At 43.1% G+C, this 18736-nt stretch overlaps 1 protein-coding gene across 6 annotated transcripts in view; it reads right to left on the bottom strand.

Annotated features, from left to right (window-relative positions):
* Window positions 1-128: 128 nt before the first annotated feature.
* Window positions 129-18736, bottom strand: part of palld (palladin, cytoskeletal associated protein) — a 67473-nt gene continuing 48865 nt past the window's right edge. For 4 of the 6 annotated variants that reach the window (XM_082525547.1, XM_082525548.1, XM_082525551.1 and 1 more), the window contains 12 exons: window positions 11791-12474; window positions 10784-10928; window positions 10368-10469; window positions 8951-8989; window positions 7779-8000; window positions 6668-6817; window positions 6314-6402; window positions 4669-4801; window positions 2606-2813; window positions 2219-2384; window positions 1771-1904; window positions 129-1685 (listed from right to left, as the gene is read on the bottom strand). In XM_082525547.1, the coding sequence (XP_082381673.1) occupies window positions 1525-1685; window positions 1771-1904; window positions 2219-2384; window positions 2606-2813; window positions 4669-4801; window positions 6314-6402; window positions 6668-6817; window positions 7779-8000; window positions 8951-8989; window positions 10368-10469; window positions 10784-10928; window positions 11791-12474 (2233 nt within the window). In that variant the 3' untranslated portion in view covers window positions 129-1524. The remainder of the gene's footprint in view (window positions 1686-1770; window positions 1905-2218; window positions 2385-2605; window positions 2814-4668; window positions 4802-6313; window positions 6403-6667; window positions 6818-7778; window positions 8001-8950; window positions 8990-10367; window positions 10470-10783; window positions 10929-11790; window positions 12475-18736) is intronic. The other 2 variants (XM_082525549.1, XM_082525550.1) reach the window with 1 other exon arrangement.

Raw genomic sequence — 18736 nt, 5'->3', positions numbered from 1 at the left:
TTGACTTTATAGCTTTTTAACGTATTTAGCACAAGTGGCATTTCCTGTGACCGATAATATGCCTTTTGGCATTCTTTTATTGTTTTAGAGAAGCCTACCAGTCCACAAAAACATTCACACTGTGCCTGAAGAGTTTGATTTTTTTATTAACATTTTATAACCTAAAATAGTATCAGGAGAACAATCCATATACAGGCATTGATTGGCATAGAAATGTGCAAACACAAAGTGTCAGCTGACCGAAGCTCAGAAAAAAGATGCCCACAAGGAGACAAATCGTAGATATAAATATGCTTTGCTGTTGATTTCTTAATGTTGAGAGTTTTTATTACCCATGAATACTGAAGGAAAGAAGCAGTTTTGTTTTTGTTTTTTTTAAATGCATCCTAGTAAAAGTTACTTGGCACTGTACAAGTGTCCAAAAAAAAACATGCAAAGAAACTGTGTTTGCATTAAGTGATTTAAGGCAGTAAATATATTTATAAAGCTTCATGATAGACAGGATTGTTTTATCGGTGAACTGAAGGTTGCAAATATAATTTATGTTAAGATTGCTTTGGAAAGTAAATAGCATTTTTTTTTTCCATACAAAAATAAAATGGACAATCTGTGATGTGTGTGACGAAAAACACTGAAACCCTTCACAGCACCCTCTCTTAAGTGAGAACGTTTCAATTCACACTTCAAAAAAAGAAAGAAAAGAAAATCAAAGAAGAAGAAAAAGTAATCACCTAAATAACCCACCATCATTTTAGTTTTTCAGTATTACACTTCACATCCCTCCACTGACTTGCTTTTACTCCCATTTTCTCTTGTTAAAACCAACTTTCCTTAAGGTCTGCTGCACATACACATCCTTTTAACCAAACGTTAAATGTCTTCTGCCCCCCCAAAACAAAACAACAACAAAAAACACCGTTTTTAAGGTCCGGCCTTGTCCAGTATCTGATCTACAACCTAAAAGCGCAGATTGTATGATGCTTTAACTATCTGCACTGTGCTACATAAGCCCTCACAATAAAAGTGGGTGATCTCCTTCGTCCAAGCTACGATGCTTTGAATCATTCAGTCTCGTTTCCTCAGCTGGTGTGATTGCTACTTATAAATACAGTATTAGTTGGTGAATTGCAAATGGCACCACTTGAACATGCATAGTGATTTGGTTTCATTTTTTTGTATCTTTACAGAAAGAAAAAGGCACTTTAAAGGGTAAAACAGAGTCAGGCATACACTGAACAGTCTTTTCTTGTGGTAAACACCTCAATCACTTCCAGATCCAGTTAATAAAATGAAACTTGGGGAAACAACTTGATGAATTCTGTAATACATTAGTGTTGTGTCATCCTATTTAGAACAAAGAAACATGGCAACACCTTTCTCACTTTGCCCACCCAAGCTTAAATTCAGTATCTGCAGTTCATTGGTGGTGGACAAGAATATACTCTGCCTCTCCTCGTTAGGAGTGCCCGGATCACAGGCAGCTTTCTGGCTTTTCTGGGTAATCCTCACACCTCTGACTCGTCTCTACAGGTCGTCGCTTTCCACCAGGCCTCCGGGCTGCACTGGGCTGGAGTCGGGGAAGAAGGCCGCCTTCACATCCAGACCTCTCTCCGTCAGTGCTGCGTAGCGGCTGGTGGAGGGACGCACCTTTTTTGGCTTTGGGAGGTTAGGCTGCTGCCATTGAGCTAAAGAAGGAATAGAAGTATTTAAATAGTTTGTATAAAGGAAAATGCTGGATTCAGGGAGAAGTGTGTGATAGCTTAGACTTACTGTGGACATCAAGCCGAGCGGTGCTGGATACGATGCCGGCGTCATTCTTGGCTGACACGGTGTACCAGCCGGCATCTTCTTTCAAGGCTGGCTGGATGATCATACATAGGTAGCCACAGTTGTCCTGGTGCATGCTGGGAAAGAAGAGAAAGAGCATTGACATACATCAGATAACTGATATACATCAGATGTCAGAGACATGACACTTACATGAAATAAGGTAATATTTAAATATTGTTTTTCTTGGCGTACTGTATCTATAATATGAATTGTCATTGCATGTGTTGGTGCTGTGATGGCGTGATCCTAGTCCTCTGGATTGAAATGTTATTGAAACCATAACTGTGCACATGTTTAGGGCTTGTATAACTTACTGGGGAAAATGCTTTCTAAATCTCATTTTAGGGCAAAGTCACCAAACCAGTTTGGTTTACTTATTCCTGTTTACCTGATTCTGTCTGTGTTGTGAGTGAAAGACTCATTCTCCCTCTTCCAGAAGATCTGCGGATAGGGAACCCCCGTCACACGGCACTCCAGTCGCACAGGATGACCCTCTGCAACGCTCGTGTTCTGCAGTTTCTCGATGAATGAAGGGGCCTTGTGCATCTCTTTGGCTAAGGAGAGAGAAGGTGTTACTTAGATGCACTAATGAACCAGGACAGCAACATCTCCTGCTGGATGTTTATGGAAGCCATTCACAGTTAAAGTTAGTTTCCAGGTAGTTTCTAATTTAGACGTTATTAACCCTAGAACGGTCTGCTTTCCCATGAGTCCCTCAAATGCCACCCCATTAAAAAAAAAAAAAGTCTCTGTTCGTGCTGATCGTTCTGTTTACCTGCAACGATGAGTTCCAGGTTGAAAGAGTTCTGGCCGGCTCTGTTGCTGGCGATGCAGGTGTAGATGCCTGCGTCGCGGCTGGTCACAGGTTCGATGACCAGCGAGTGCACGCCGTTTTCTCTCACCAGCATCTTATGGGCAGAATCAGGGCGGATGGTCTGTCCGTTCAACTGCCAGATGAGGTCAGGAGTGGGCAGGCCGCTCACCTACAGGAGGGGAAAAACACAGAAGACATTACATTTGAGTGAATGCATGAATGCTCACGTCGTGCCTGTTTTTGTTGGAGGAATTTGATTGTTATCCGCATGTTCGTGTTTATTGGGAGTATGAAAACAGTTTAGTTAATCTTTGTTTGTCTGGGGGAGACTGGTCACCTGCATGCTTTGTCACGGGAATAAACTGGACTCGGAGAAGACATGTTTCTCTTTGCAGAGAAACCCAACACCTGCTCTGCTGCCTCTGGCCCACATGGAAAATGTGCCACTATTACTGTTCACATTCTCACAAAACAGCAGACTAAGCAGTGATAAGTACTTCTGGAAGGAAACCAGTGCGCATTTAGAAGTTGAGACATTTTAAGAACGGAAAATCTAGAAAGCCTCAAATGACCTGCAAATAGATATTTGCTATAAATATCTTCGACATTAAGAGCTCTGAAGGAATGGAGACTCTGGGTTTATTTCTGAGAGGCCCAAAAAGACAGGCTTTTTATAGAGAGTTAATTGTGGGTCTGCTTTATTTTATTACATGCACCAGCTTTTCAAAGAGGTTCCTCGGTGCCTCAGGCCGCAGGGAGACGAGGTGAAGATGGAGGGGATGAAGAAAGAAAACGAGCACGGGTGGTGGGAGTGGTGTAAGGGGAAATAATTTTAGAAAAACCTGATCCCACTTAATCCCTGAAAAATGACACCTGTGTGCCCTGTCTGTCTGTTGTGAGCCATTCATAAAGTGATGAAAAATCTTGTCTGCGCTAGTTCACTAGAGGAACTGGAATGCACGGAAAGGGAAATGCTTCCTTGGCAGCACTGACATGGAGCCTCCCTGAAAGCAATACAGACGCTGAATTAAAGGGTGGATTTGAAATGGTTTTTTCTCTATTACTATGATTAACATATTCTCTTTGGTGCGGGCATCTTTCTTTCTAGTCACGTCTCACTTATTTTAGACTCTTTGGTTTATCAAAGAATAGCAGCGATAGTGTGTTCACCTGCAGTCTATTCAATAAGCACAGCAGGTTAAATCAAAGCAATGGCTTGGTGAGTAGGGTTAAAGTTAAAATGACAGATTGTAACACACTGTAACACAGGGCTGAAACCACAGGCACATTAAAGTTCATAGCTTGACACGCCATACTCAACCAAAGAAAAAACACAAACCCAAAAAACAAAAAGTTTGTTTTTTCTTCTTTTTTACATCAAAAACGCAGCATCTCAAAACCAACTTTATAAAAAAGTTGGTTTTGAGTTATCGAAATTACTTTTTCAACCACGTGCAGCTTTTGATATTAGAAACTTCTTTTGTAAGAGTGTGCCAGGCCATCAACTTTATATGTTGTTTTTGAGTTCCTGAAGAAAACCTGGGTAAAAACAGGGAGGGTTTGCAATCTCCATATAGAAAGTTCTGAAATCAGGACCGTTTCTGTCTGGCAGCAGTGCTAGCCATATATTAACAGTTTTAACAGGGAAGACCTTTCTCAAAACAGACTGAAAAGAGAATCAGGCTGCCACTAATAAAACCTGCCATGTGCTATTACATCACATCAGTCCAAACACTGTGGAAAAACTCGATGCTTCCAGATTTGGACCATTTCATCGACTTGACCTCCTACAATAATAAAAGCTGTATGCACAGCACATTGGTATATGTATGCTCGTTTATGTAATGCAAGAAGTTCTAATCGTGAAACATTTTGTAACATTGTTAAAAAGTGCTGTATAGGTGTTTTTAATATTGTTATTAATTGACTGAGCAACCACAGTACAACCATAGTTCCTTCCTTCCTCTGTTTTATCACAGTGTACACCCATGCTGGCACATGTTACACTAGAGGTGTGTATTTACCTTGCAGTCCATTCGACACAGGCGGCCTTCCTGAACAATGAGGTCACCAGGCGCCTGCAGGAAGTGGGGGCGGAAGTGACGCTCTTGGATGTTATCGTTCTCATCACCGCTGTCTCTAGACCTGGACCTGGGCCTGATAGAGAGAGAGAGAGAGAGACAGACAGACAAAGGGTTTCTGGGATTAAAATTTAAGCTCGGAATTAATGAGATGTTTTGGAAAAGAACAAACTTTTAGTTTTTATTTGCTGACTGTTAAACTCTCAACTAAGGCTACACGGGGAAGCACATAAAATCATAGGTGAAATCCCCCCTGTCAGAAAGAGTAGAATCAAGTCAAGTCTATTTATAAAGCACATTTAAAAACAACCGAGGCTGACCAAAGTGCTGTACAATAAAATACAAATATAAAATACAATAAAACACAAGTACATAAAACACCTCACTGATAAAACAATAAATTAAAACAATAAGTTAAACCTTGCTAAAAGCCAATGAGAAGAGGTGAGTTTTAAGAGCAGTTTTAAAAGTTCCAAGGATTGTGGAGAATCTGATGTGAGGAGGTAAACTGTTCCACAGTCTGGGTGCAGCCACAGCAAAAGCCCTCTCTCCCCTAGTCTTTAGTCTGTACCTGGGAACATCTAAAAGCATCAGGTCTGCTGACCTCAAAGATCTCCTGGGGCGGTAGCATGTACCGCCCCAGGAGAATACTTTAAAGAATACTTTAACCCTTTAAACCCTGACCTAATTTACCCTTTAAACCAGGGGAAGGCAACTCCAGGCCTCAAGGGCCGGTGTCCTGCAGGTTTTAGATGCGTCCTTGATCTAACACAGCTGATTTAAATGGCTAAATTACCTCCTCAACATGTCTTGAAGTTCTCCAGAGGCCTGGTAATGAGCTAATCATTTGATTCAGGTGTGTTGACCCAGGGTGAGATCTAAAACCTGCAGGACACCGGCCCTCGAGGCCTGGAGTTGCTAAAAATGCTAACCGTCATCGGTGACGGGTTAGGGTTTAAAGGGTTAAAAAAAACCTCCAGTTCTCTTTCCCCTACTTCCACTTCCTGTTTTGTGACATGTAAAAGTCTCTTTAAGACTTGTACAGCAGGACAGGACCTGGAGATGTTCTTATAACTATACTCAAACACAGTGACATCACCACACTGCCTGAATATCAGCCAAGGAGAGAAATAAAGAGAGCAGGAGACACTGATTGTTATCTGGATCTCTCTCCTTACTCAAAACATCCTTAAGCTCTAATTTAATCAGGGTGTGTTCATCTTGATAACAGATTACAGGTGTTTTTTATGTTCTGTAAGCGACCATAAGAATGTCTGCGATCGTCAGTGCATTTTTCAATATCTGGCCTTGCACGACTGCATACTGCATATACAAGACCATTAGAGCAATGAAAAACAGAGCCATGCTAACAGGTGTTCCCTCTCATTAACACTGAGCTTTTCTCCCCCGAACAGTGGGATTCAGCTCACGGCAAACATTTGCTTAAATAGAAGCTTCTTGGACTGTTTTGAATCCGTGCGGAAATGTGTGAGCGAGCACAGAAGCACGTGCAGATGGTGAACAGCCTGCACCACACGCGCCAGACGGAGATTTTGTTTGTCTTCTCTCCCTCTGCTGCCAGCCTCACCTGCGCATGTGTCCAGGTGCTGAGCGCTGGCTGCGACCTCGCTGGTTCACCGCCTGGACCATCATCCTGCCAGTGCAGCTCACCCTGCCCTGAGAGAGGAAGAGAGGGAACTTATGAGGTGATAAAACGCCAGGAACGGCAAGTCTGACTGAGAGGAGGAAATGAAATGTGAGTGTTAGAGCTGGAAAAGACAGTTCGAGGGCCTGTTCGACATAAACTTTGGAACCTCTTCAGGGTTTTCCTGTCTCATTCAACCCCCTCTTCCCGTTCAAGCCAGAGAACATTATTTTTATGAGTGGTGACATATCAGACAGGCAGTCGAACATAGGTGTTTGCATCGTTTTTTCAACTCACCTCAGGGTTGCCTGCCAAGATGGTGTAGTTGCCGTCATCGTCCAGTGAGGCTGCAGCAGTGTGCAGGGAGCAGGTTCCATCAGGATCTCGGCTGATCCTGTAGTGCTCGCTCCTCTTAGAGATCTGCTTACCATCTTTAAACCAGTAGACCTGCAGCACAAGATCATACAATTATCAGACAAGTTATGTTTTTCATGGACTGACTTTGGCACTAACATCGCAAAGAAATCACTTTTTTCCCCTAGCAATATTTGGTTTATATTGATGGGAATAAGGCAGACTGACTCCAGGTCGGCATTGGACTCTGCTACAAGTTCTGTTCATAACTTGTTATTTAAAGATGATATGATCCTGTTGGGCATGCACAGTGGCTAGGACTAAAAGCAAAACTTCTAAGGACATTGTTCTTAGACAGAAAAGGATGGAGTGCCTGCTACAGGGGAGGAGAGCTGGAGATTGACAGACAGATTAAAGACATTGCTTTTGATTTACTGGGGAAGCTTTGCCCCAGTCCTCACCTGTAATCATAAATGGGTAATGACTTAAAGAATAAGATCGTAGCTACAAGTGGCAGAAAGGCTATTCCTGGAAAGGGTGAATGGGCTCATTAAAGACTGTAGGAAGACAGGAATAGTAGAGATGCTGCTCTACCATATCAAAAGGAGGCAGTTGGGGTTTTTTAGGATTCTACCAGAAACAAGCTGAGGAGAGATGGGTTTAGACATCTCTTCTTGGGCTGCTGCTCCCTGCCACCTGGTCTTAACTAAGCAGAACAGGATGGATGGATGAATGAAAGGTAATACTCCATGAATATTTGGCCCCTATGTCATTTCTTATTTTTTTCCCATTAAACCTGTCAACACAGTCTGATTAATACACACAGAGCCAACCAGCCAGTTAGTCCCAGAGTGTATTCCCGCAAAGAGCCTCTCCTTATCCCAGTGTACAATAAATGTACAGTATATACACTTTCCATCAGCACCATCACATATCAGGAACCCCCTCAAGCCAGGAATTTGAACCTTAATAAATGCTCCAGAATAACATATGAATCATCCCAGCTGTGTTTAAGTGCGTTGATGTTCTCTAAATTCGATGTAGACCCTCTCACCTTTGGTTTGGGGTCTCCTTTGATCTTGCAGGAGAAGGTGACTGGCATGCCCTCAAAGACTTTGTAGTGTTTGAGTTTCTGGTCGAAAGATGGTGCCACCCCTCGGCCACCAGAGTTCTCATCGTGCTCCACGTCATCGTCCGATTCCTCCACCGGAGAACGCTCCAAACGGTACTCGATCTCACTGATCAGACGCTGCTCAAAGCTCGACACTTTGTATTCCTAAATAAGTAAAAGAGACAAAAAAATTGATTTAGACAAACACTGCAGCAGAAACACTGCATTAGTGAGAGAGAGTGAGTGGTTTGTGTGAACCCATAGCGAGTGCAAGTGCATTTAAAAGCGTGAGGACAGCTATCGATACAACCCATTTTGCCCAATTTTAACTTTTTACAAACTCATAAAACTGTCTTCAAGGTTACTGAAACTACCAACTTTCTCCCAATTTCCTAACTGTCTTTACCCACATGAGGCACTCCTCTATCTCATCATCTTCATCAATCTTTCAGTGCTGGAACTCTGAGGAGGCAGTGGAGAACATCTGCAGAGCAGCTTGCTCTGATGACACATCACACAGATAATGACAGGCCTCCGGGCACAGCTGCAGAGCCAACATATATCTTCCTGAACTTGCTGTGCTGCTTAGGATCACAGCAATTATAGAAGTCCTGAACTGGCGAGCTATTATCCGGTAATAATACAGAGGCGGCTGGTTCCATGTTAAAATCTTTCAAAGTAAAGATGTGGCCTAAAACTACAGCATGCACTTTGTGATGGCAGCAAAGTGAGGACAAACATATGTGGTAGAACCAAATGTGCTGATTGATGGTTATGTTGCAATTAAGCTCTCAACATGCTTTAGTATCTAAAATTTATATTGCACATTAAATGAAAATAGGCAGTAAAAGGTGCAGATAAGGACAAACACTAAACACTCTTTTGTGAATATTTGCAAACCAACCGCAAAAAGCGACCAGTGGATATAAAAGCTGAGTGATCAGTAACAAATTCTGTATCCCTGTATCCTTTCTATAACACTTGTTTCCAAATAAGATAACTGTCACACCTGATCCCGCTTCAGTTAAACTGTACACGTTTATGATTTTTGTGTGCATAGCTTGACACAGTGATATTTTAGAGTGAAAGAAAAACCAGGAGAAGGTGTCAATAACCTTTTGAGGGTAAGAGTCTCTATCAGATGATTTGTCTTCCTGTTGGGAGAAAAAGAGGCTTTGTTTGTGTGTCTGTCATGATGGATTAAACAGGGCAAGAAACAGTTGTGTTTTAAAGTTTGCTGTTGCTAAATTCTTTATATAAAAGATGGAAGTAGCCACGGTGATGTGAACCACTGGTTTGTGGATTCCAGTTTGGGAGCCATCATCCTTACTTATTTTAATAAGCGAATCTATCTAAATAAAAAACTGAGGACACTAGCGAACTGTCAGTTACTACTAAGTATATTTTACTGCTTATTCGAATAAAAATCAGGATAACATATAGAAAATAAACATCATGCTGTATTAAAAGAGACTTTAAACTAGTTATTGAGACCATAAATCCATCAGAAAAGTGTCTACTGGGGACAGAGATGATTGGAAAAGAAGGGTCATTTTCTCATAGACTTCTAAAGATCTAACCTTTTATTTCCAACCAGATAAAGCGCCCCCTGCTGGATGTTAAATAATCTCAGTTTGAGGTACTTCCATATAGGCTACGTCCACCTCTTATAGTCTGGTTTGTGTGCATGTTCAAACTTACCTGCTCTCAAAAGAAAAAAAGAATACAAATACATGCAAGACACTTTATCAAATACAAAGTGGCATAATGCACTAGTGCAAGCTTCGCCATGCAAACTAGCTGTATTGCTCTAATCAGCTGAGTTGCTCCGCATACAAAGAGGCAGTAGCACATAGGGGTGGCAGAGTGCTAACTCTGACATTGTGGACACAAGATGTGATATGGGGATGTTTACTGGCAACTTTCATGTAGTCTATGTGTGCATGTTGCTGAAGGATGATAATGCATCACTGTGATGTCCTCCATATAGTCTGATTTGAATCATTATTGGCTATCCCAGTCTAAAATGCTATTGAAATACACTGAAAGATCTAAAAAACAAATTAAGGCTTTGATTTCTCTTTCTTTGTCTTTGAAATTCATAACCAACTCTGTGGGGATGTTGTGCTTCTTTTCTGTTTCTCCAAAGTGACTATTTGGTGTCTAAGAGAGCCTTTGAACAACATGTTTGCAGCAACACTTGGTTCTAGGAGTTTGCATAAACAGAGCTTTTTATGGAGGGCTCTGGAGGACTTTGCAGTGTTTACACCCTGCTTTCATAACGTGCACTCAGCAGTGTTTACAGTGGCTTGGGGTGGAGGAAAGCCAGTGATCATGAGATAGGAATGACACCAGCGAAGTATCAGTGGACACACAGAGAGGTGCATGTGTGGTATGCATGCAGCAGGGGGATTTGTGCCGGTGTAGATATGCTGGTAAAACGGTTTCATGCCTGTGTGATTTCAGGTTTGTGCGTGTGCTGTTTTGTTCCTCCCTCCAGTGTGTGTGGATCCTGATAAAGAGCTGCCGTACCTGTGTGACTGGCTCCTCCTCTGTGTCCTGTGTGTTTAAGACCGTGGCTGCGTTGTCAGCACCCAAGAGCCTGCGAGCCATCTTCTCCTCATAGGTTAACCTCTGGAAGCAGTGATTAATGGGGTCAGTGCGGGTTAGTGTGCGAGTTAGAAAAACACACACTTTTACACTGCATTATTTGTATCTAAGCCTTGTGTCAATAGGGGATCGATTATATGTGGAGGAAGCATAATGAATTTCCTTGAGGGTGCATGAATCAAACGCTCTTTGAATTTTTCCTTGGTTGGATATGTTGGGACACTTGTTATTCCGTGTTAATGGTTACTGAACAAGCTCATTCAGTAACTGTCTGCAAACACACTGTTCAGTATTTTACTAAGAATTTAACACACCCACATACACCTACAAACACATACCTGTTGACCATTGCTGATGCGCTCCTCTTTGAAGCGCAGTTTTCTCTCCAAATCCTGGATGACCGCATCCTTGGATCCCTGAATGTCTGAGTCTGAGGCGATGCGTGGTGTCTTTGTGACAGAGGACTTCCTTGGAAATGCTTTGCTAAAAGAATGACAAAAAGTTGAAAATAACCTTTATTTATTATATAGGAGGACTTGGTATTATTTCCACTGTCTGAAACAAACCGTTATATCCCCCTTACCCTTCCCTTTAAGCCCCTCGTAAACAGAAGTTTTGAACAGCAGGAAAGTGGCTGAGATCAATATAGGGTCTGGCCCCCCGTCACTGTGTGACTCACATAATCTCAGCACCTCTTTCCTCCATGGCTGCCCCACTTGCTTTCTAACATGAACCCTTATCTGGACATGTTCAGCTATAGCATTTCGCAGTGTGTCTTCTTATCTCTCACAAGTGCAGCAGGAATTCCAGGAATAGCAGGGGGAGTTCGGGAGTGATGAAAATTTACTGGCAAAGAGCTAAAAGGCGGAATGTCCTTGATGGAAGGAAAAAAAAATTACTCTCTTCAGGGACGCCATCAGACGAGGATTATCTACACACAAACAGATTTTTATCAGCTAACTCAATAAGCAGAGTGCAAAATCAGCTAGATACTCTGCAGAGTGATAGATTTTTTTAAAAAATATAAGCTAACGTTATTGTTTATATTAATTTCAACAAATCTTTCCGTCTCGAGGACTTTGTGTATATTTTTTTCCCCAATTGGGGTGAGGGCCTTGCACCTTTTGAGCAACTTTTGTTTATGTGTGTGGGGTCTCTAGTTGGCATTTTCCTGTAAACATGCTGCAAAAAAATGTAAACATGTCATCTTCCATCCAGCAGCAGACATTCTGCACTCAGCTGGCAGCAGTTAGTGCCTGACACACAGACTGTGCTGGCCTGATGCTGCTGACAGACTCTGTAAAAAAAATATATGTGGTTAAAAGTGTATTTGAATGTCACTTACACAGTCCCGTTGCCTTTAGGAAGACCCATGGCATTGACTGTAGGGCTGCCAGGTGTGGAAGGTGTGGAGGGCAACACTGAGGAAAGGAAGCTGGAGGCAGGAGATGGAGGGACGGAAGAGAAAGGCGAGGACATATCTGAGTATGCTGGAGATGTGGCTACGGGTGGAGGGGGAGGAGGAGGTGGAGGAGGAAAGTCTTGGGCGGGACCTGATGGAGAGGACAGGCTGCCGGAGCTGAGGAAGGGCGGAGGTGGAGGAGGGAAGGAAGGAGAGCTTGGGGACTCGAGGCCGCCCGCCTTGGTGAAGGTGGGCATGGTGACCCTGCTGAAGGACTTGTGTGAGGTGGGTGGAGACAGAGGGGATGACAGGCTGGATCCAGAGGAGCCAGAGGACTGGGTGACGTAGCCCGCCCCACCGGGGCTCTGCGCTGCAATGAACTGCTTGGGCCGGGCATAGTTGAATGTGCTGGCTTGCATGGCTGTGCTGTTCTCCAACTCCTGGAAGGAGGGAGGAGGTGGGAGAGGTGGGGATGGAGGAGCAGGTGGAGATACTTCCTGAAGTGGCTGCAGAGGTGGAGGTGGGATTTCCTGATTCTGCTGCTCCAGCTGCTGCTGCTGCCAGTTGGCTGCTTCCTGCTGCTCCAACAGAATCTGGTCCTGCAGCTGCTTCAGCTGTGCCGCGTTCCTGTGAAGAACAACCAGTCATCAGAAAATAAAGTTTCATAAAAATGTTTTTTAAAAAAAAAACCCTGAGGGGCAGATGATAACAAGGTAACAGTAAAAATGTTACAAAATCATCTGTTTTTAGTTTATGCATGACACAATAGCCTGGTCTCAATCCAACTGTAGTCAGAACAAAACTGGCAGGAAGGTTGGAGGCCAGATGTGAACATCATCAATGGAGAGTCAAAGTGTTTGGAAAGTCAAGTGAAGTTAGCAAAGATGTAAATTATTAAAGACGCAAAGCATTTTCAGGATGACATCAGCACTCGGCCGTCAGCCTGACAGTTGTCAGCAGGAGTCGAACTGTGTGAAATGTTTTTCCTCTGCTCTGAAGGTGATAGCTTGTCAGGCCAGAGGCTTGGGCAAAGTGTTGGTATGTGTGCAACTTCTGGGAGGAAACCACTGCACGAGCGGCACCGACTGATAGTTTATCAGCCTCTAGCCTCTAACAAAGACTTGTTAAAAACCCCGACTGTTGACAATACATCAAGCGTGGCGCTGGAACCAGATGATAAGTGCAACAGTGAAGAAAACAGCTCTGTTCCTGTTGTTCAGCAGCGTTGAAGTGGATGGACAGAAAACTGGGGTATAAGCAGAGCTGTGGAAAAGTAAAACCCCAGGTGTGGCTCCTCGAATTTGCAGAATGAAGGGGAAAAAAATGCAATATTTCTGTGTCATTTTGCCAGGATCGTGATTTATTTTTGCACAGGCGTGGTCAATCAGTTCCTGTGTCATTGTGGAGGAGACGGAGGCTAACTCATAATGTAAAGTTTCAGTTGTCGAACCAGGAGGGTTTTAAAATGTTTTGAAAATCACAGGACATGAGTGAACTCTGAGGTGCTCTCCCTGAGGATCAGGAGGCCGTAGGTCTTTGGGAAAAAAGGATGAAAAGTTATAAACCTTGAGTCTACAGCTCACATGAGCATGTGAGACTGATGAGTTCTTCACAGGCTGCCTGCTCAGAATATACTGTACATCCCAGTGGTGCGTGTTGTCAAGAGTCCACCAAGTTCATGTGCCCAAATCTTTTCCAGATGTTGAATAATCAGCGGAGCGTTTCCACTATTTTTCATCTGTGACAATGCAAAGAAAACCCCCTTCCTCTCGGCTCGGGGTACAGATTTACAAATGTCACCAGTGCTAATTTGACAAAACTGATAGTCGTAGCATAATTTGACACGAGTCCTGCCAGATGGACTAAAAGAACAATTGTATCAACAATACCTCGGTTCAGATGTTTCAAACTACTTTTAGCTTTTGCCATCTACTCTCGGTGATTTCATTCAGCCTACCATTTATCAGTTGTAGGTACTGCATACATACTTTTACCCTTAATTGGAGATCATCACATAGACTGTGTCCTAGGCAAGTATTTTGGTAATACACTCCCAGAAGGGAATTCATTGGCTCAAATAAAAGTCAATAATTCAAAAACATCCCCTGCAGTCATTCCACCTGGTGCTCCCCTTACAGGACTCACTGAGCACACAATCAATTCAGTGTCCCCCCCCCTCTTTGTATACATTTTCCTTTACATTCCCCAAAGGTCTCCTGTTTGGGAGTCCACCAAAAGAGCTCTTTTACAGGAATAGTTTGGCAGCTCGTGAGGCTCACAGCTCTCCGCAGCGGTTTGATTCCTTTTTTGGCGGTGTTCTCGGAGGCATAAGCACCCTGCCCGTCTGCTCCAGCAGAGAGGAAACACTCTTAATTTCCTCAAAGCCTCATCCCACTCTCCTCGACACAATGCTTTACTGCCTCAGCAGGGGAAGACCTCAAAGACCTTTTTAGCATTTACCTACACTTTTGACACTCTCTTAGAGCTGAGTATAGTATTTCTGTTGGAGAAGTTAGTGTTTCCCCCCTCTTTTATGCTGTGTAAGTAGGACGAAGGGCAGATATTATCCTGTAACTGAGTTCATCCCTTTGTCTTAAAAAGAGCTCTTCACTTTCCAAGGGGTCTTCATTCATTATAAGTCAAACTATACATTATTACTATACAACAATATACTCCTAGTGTCAGTCAGCACTGAAATGCATTTCACTTCCAGCTAAATGCCATTTAGCATAGTCGGACTCTAATTTTACTAGATAAGACTGGACTCCGACTCCCATTTGGACATTTGCTTCACATTTGAAAGTGCATGAAAATGTTATGTTAGCTTGTGTTTGAAGCTGCACGAATAGTTTTATAGTCCACTCTAAAGTTTACATGAAGCAAGTGACCAGGAGTCTTCCAGACTTCTATGACCCTGCAGCTGTGCAGCCTCCAGCTCTCATCATCCGCACCGCTGTGACCACAAAGTGCATGACAAGCCACTACACAATGTCCGACTTCTTCATCCCATCTGCACTCCAGAAGAGCAGAATCCTTACTAAAACGTGACCTATACCTTGAGTAGATGATTACAAGTTGTTTAAAATGCGCCGAGAAGCAGAACAGGCTCCCATCACTCGCTCTTATTCTTTGTTCTTGCGGCGAGCGGGTCTGAATTAGGAGGGAAGTGTTCCTCTGTCGTCAAGCCAACGGCACTGTGTTTTGCTGTTCTGGTCTGAGCCAGCTGGCCCACAAAGCACTCTGCTTCGCTGAGAGAAAATGCTCCAGCTCCTCTGTCTGTCATTCCAACTGTAAAGCAGCATTACTCTTATGTCTGTCTTTTTTTACCCTCTCTCTTTTTTGGTGGTATAAATAGGCAATAAGCCTTTGAGTCTCCTCTTATTTTCATCCTGAAAAATACTTTCCTTGGGCTGGATCCTGTCTTTAAATCCCTTTTTTATAAAAGGAAAAGGAGGGAAGGGTAAAAAAAGGGCTAAGAGGAATCCATCTCTGCAGTTTCTAAAAGCTCAATAAACAGACTCCAGAACAGCTTGACAGTAACTTAATTGAAGGACTCTTTTACAGCCCCGTGATGTATCAGCCTGCTAAACACTGAGATGTGCCAGATGCAGTGGGTCATTACCAGCAGCATGCTGCTTTAATAAATGAAGACCTCAACCTTCTAAATATCTGTGCTTGCACTGTACTGTTTGTTATTGTTCAGGAAGCGCAAACAAAGTGCGTGAGAAACTCATCCACTGTTCCACCGACTATCGAAGCAAGCTGGGAGCCATCCACAGGTTTATTTGCCGCCCATCTCGTTAGCTCTGCAGCTGGCTGTAAAAGACGGAGCCGCTTTATTAGACCCGTCCAGCTGATGACAGGAAGCGTACGAGGGAGAAGGGGGAGAACAGGAAGTTGTTGAGTGTACATCATCAGTAATGAGGGGTTTCCTTCTGTAAACAACAACATGAGGAGAACTGAGGCTGCAGTTCTCAGCAGCCTCAGCAGGAAGACTGAGGAATGGCTTTAGTGGGTATTATGCTTTCAGGCTACAGCAGACCCTATTGTGTGTTTGTTTCTACAAACACCTGTGGCTGGGTAACAGCACGGCTTCGCAGTCTGTAAATGATTCATAGAGAAATAGCGAAACTAAGCTCCGGTATCACACCTACAACTCAAACACTGCCTGGAAATAGTGTCGCACAAATGGTGACTTAAATCAGAGACCGAGTTCAAGAGAACTGTGAGATTAAAATCACACAGTTGCAGCACAAAAATGGGTATAGATATTGAAACACACATCTGGTTCACAGCTACTGTTGCTTATATTCACCGGTGAGCATTGCATCATTACTATTACGTGTGTCAGCACGAAGCTGTCCGATGCCCTCGAGCAAAAACACACCATCAGTCTGACAAAGTGACAGATTGACACACTGTTAGTAAGACTGTCTTGTTTAACTGTGCCTTCTGACTCAAGTTTCCATTTGCTTACTTTTTGTGTTATCCTTCCCTAGAAAATGTGTCATGTTGAGAATTTCTAAACTTTGTGAGTACAGAGAAACTTGCAGTAAGTCTTACATGTACAAATCTGTTGTGTAATGTTGTGAAATTTTAATTTACACATGGCAACAGCTGGGAAAATAATTCTGACACAACACAAAGAAGCCTGCGCTCTTTTCATTCTCTCTCTGGACTCCCTTGTTCATATATGTCCACCTCTACTTACTTTCACAAGAGAAAACGAGCTAACAAAGAAACCGCTCCAATTTTCCACGAGCATTTCAGAATAATCTCACAGGGTTGTCTGACGCTCAGAATCCAGTCTGCTGCTGCTTCATCTGCAGCCGCTCTCCATCATTCAGTTCTTCATCTCAGTGCATACGTTCTCTTTAGCTTATTTTCAGCCCCACTCTTCCCTGGTATACCTCCACCTCCTCATTCTCTTTGGCTCTAATTGCACACACACCACATAAAACAGAACCAGACTGTTTTCCTTTCTCCCCCTCTCTTTAAAGCGTAACACGGAGCATTTTTCTTATTCCAGCCACACCAAAAAAAAAAAAACAAAAAAAAAAAACCAGCTTACGGCTGCCCGATCACACACTTCCACTTTCTCTCTGCCCTACTTTCTCTTTTTCTCTTATTCCCCCCCCCTCGCGCTCTATCTGGGCTCATATTTCATACGCAAGGTGAAGAGGCTCTCAACAATCAGCGAGCCCTGCTTTTCTCTATACACCTCCATCCATCTCTCCCTCTTCTCCCCACTCCTCTGGCTCAGCCCTGATTGTTTTTTTCCCCCTTTCTCTATAGAAGGAATGCTGAAGACATTCTTCGGTGGATTGAAGTGGGAAAGACATCGCCATCAAATGGGATTAACAGCAGGAGTGGAGGGAAAGAAGGGTAGAAGGAGGAGGCGGATGAAGGAAAAGGAAGAGCCAGAGAGAGAAAGAACTCAGTCAGTGAAGAGTTACAGCGGAGTAAGTCAGAAGTTTTTTCCACCTAACAGACTATTGTGTTAACTAATCCATCTGACTCCACAGAGGCGCTCTGCAAACAAATGAACCTCGCCACATAAACACAGTCGCACTGCTGGAAAGAAAACTAACAAACTAACTTCAGCTAAAGTCGCTCATAGTGATGCTACTCTTCTTCTCCCCCCCCCCCCCTTCTCTCCTTTTTCTTCTTTTTCTCTTTGCAGTCCAAACTCGCTGCCTTTCTAGAGCCTCCGAAATGAATGGTTATCACACTCAGCCTCCGTCTGCTCCTAAACCACACACCAGCTCTGACAACATATGATTTAAACATTAACATGTTGAGCTGGTAAACCCGGAGACTGTGAAGGAAAAAAAAGCTGCTGTTTATTCTACCTCAGTCGTTTGCCTCCCTTTTCTTCTTCTGCTCTCTATTTTTATTTTACTGACAAAGTGTTTCAGTCAGAAAATGCAAATAAATTCAAGAAATTCTGAGTTTTTGAAAGTTAATGAAAAGTCCCCAAGCTTAATTCAATTGAGATCTGAGTTTAGACAAGTAAAAGAAAAAGCTTTACCTTGAGTGGTAATGTCTGTGGTGGAGATATTTCCCTGCAGGAGAGTGGACTGCAACTGACTGCTCCACTTTCAGGTAGGAGACGCATATATAGCGGTGAGCGGCCAGACAGTGACAGACACAGTCTCTCTCTCTCTCTCTCTCTCTCCCTCTGAGTCAGTCTGTCTGTGAGCTCCTCCTCCTACACAATAAAAGCATGCAGTCTGCCAGCTGAAAGCCGGCCCTTTCAGAATAAACGTTCAGCACTGACCGCAGAGCTGATTTACTGTCATGGATAAGAATGAGAGAGACACCCATATCCAGTGTCTTTTGTTTGTCATTTTGTGTTTTAGATTTATAATGTTTCTTGAATGACTGAAGACTTGAGAGAGACAGGATGACTGAGAAGAGGTATAGATCTATGGAATTAATCATCTAAAGAAATCTCTCAAATTCAGGTGACACGAATGAGATTCATCCATCGTAAGGTACATTTTAAACTAGGCCACGTCTGGAAATAAAATCCACATTCTCTTTATGGCAGCAGAAACATTATCTATCTATGTCAAATGAGCAGGAGAGATATAATAGTTTCATGTAACGCACGCACACTGTTGTGGACCTTTGGAATCATTTAAACAGTGGACGCACTCCAAGTGTCACTGTGTATGTAAACACACCCATCACAACCACATAGATCTGGTTTCATTCACTGAAAGTATTCAGTGTAAAAAACAAAAACCTCTAATTTTTGTGGAATGAGTAATTTAAAAAAAAAAGAAAAAGGAATTGATCATTTCTATTTTTGTGAGTAGTCTATTTTTAGAGGCCGGTTGAGTCATGGTGTGTTGGTGGGAGGAAAGTAGGAGGCCGGTGATCC

The sequence above is a fragment of the Aulonocara stuartgranti genome, assembly GCF_965226115.1.
Source record: "Aulonocara stuartgranti genome assembly, chromosome: 23".
Taxonomy (NCBI): domain Eukaryota; kingdom Metazoa; phylum Chordata; class Actinopteri; order Cichliformes; family Cichlidae; genus Aulonocara; species Aulonocara stuartgranti.
Note: the sequence above shows the minus strand (reverse complement) of the source record. Positions and strands in the feature narration are given on the sequence as shown.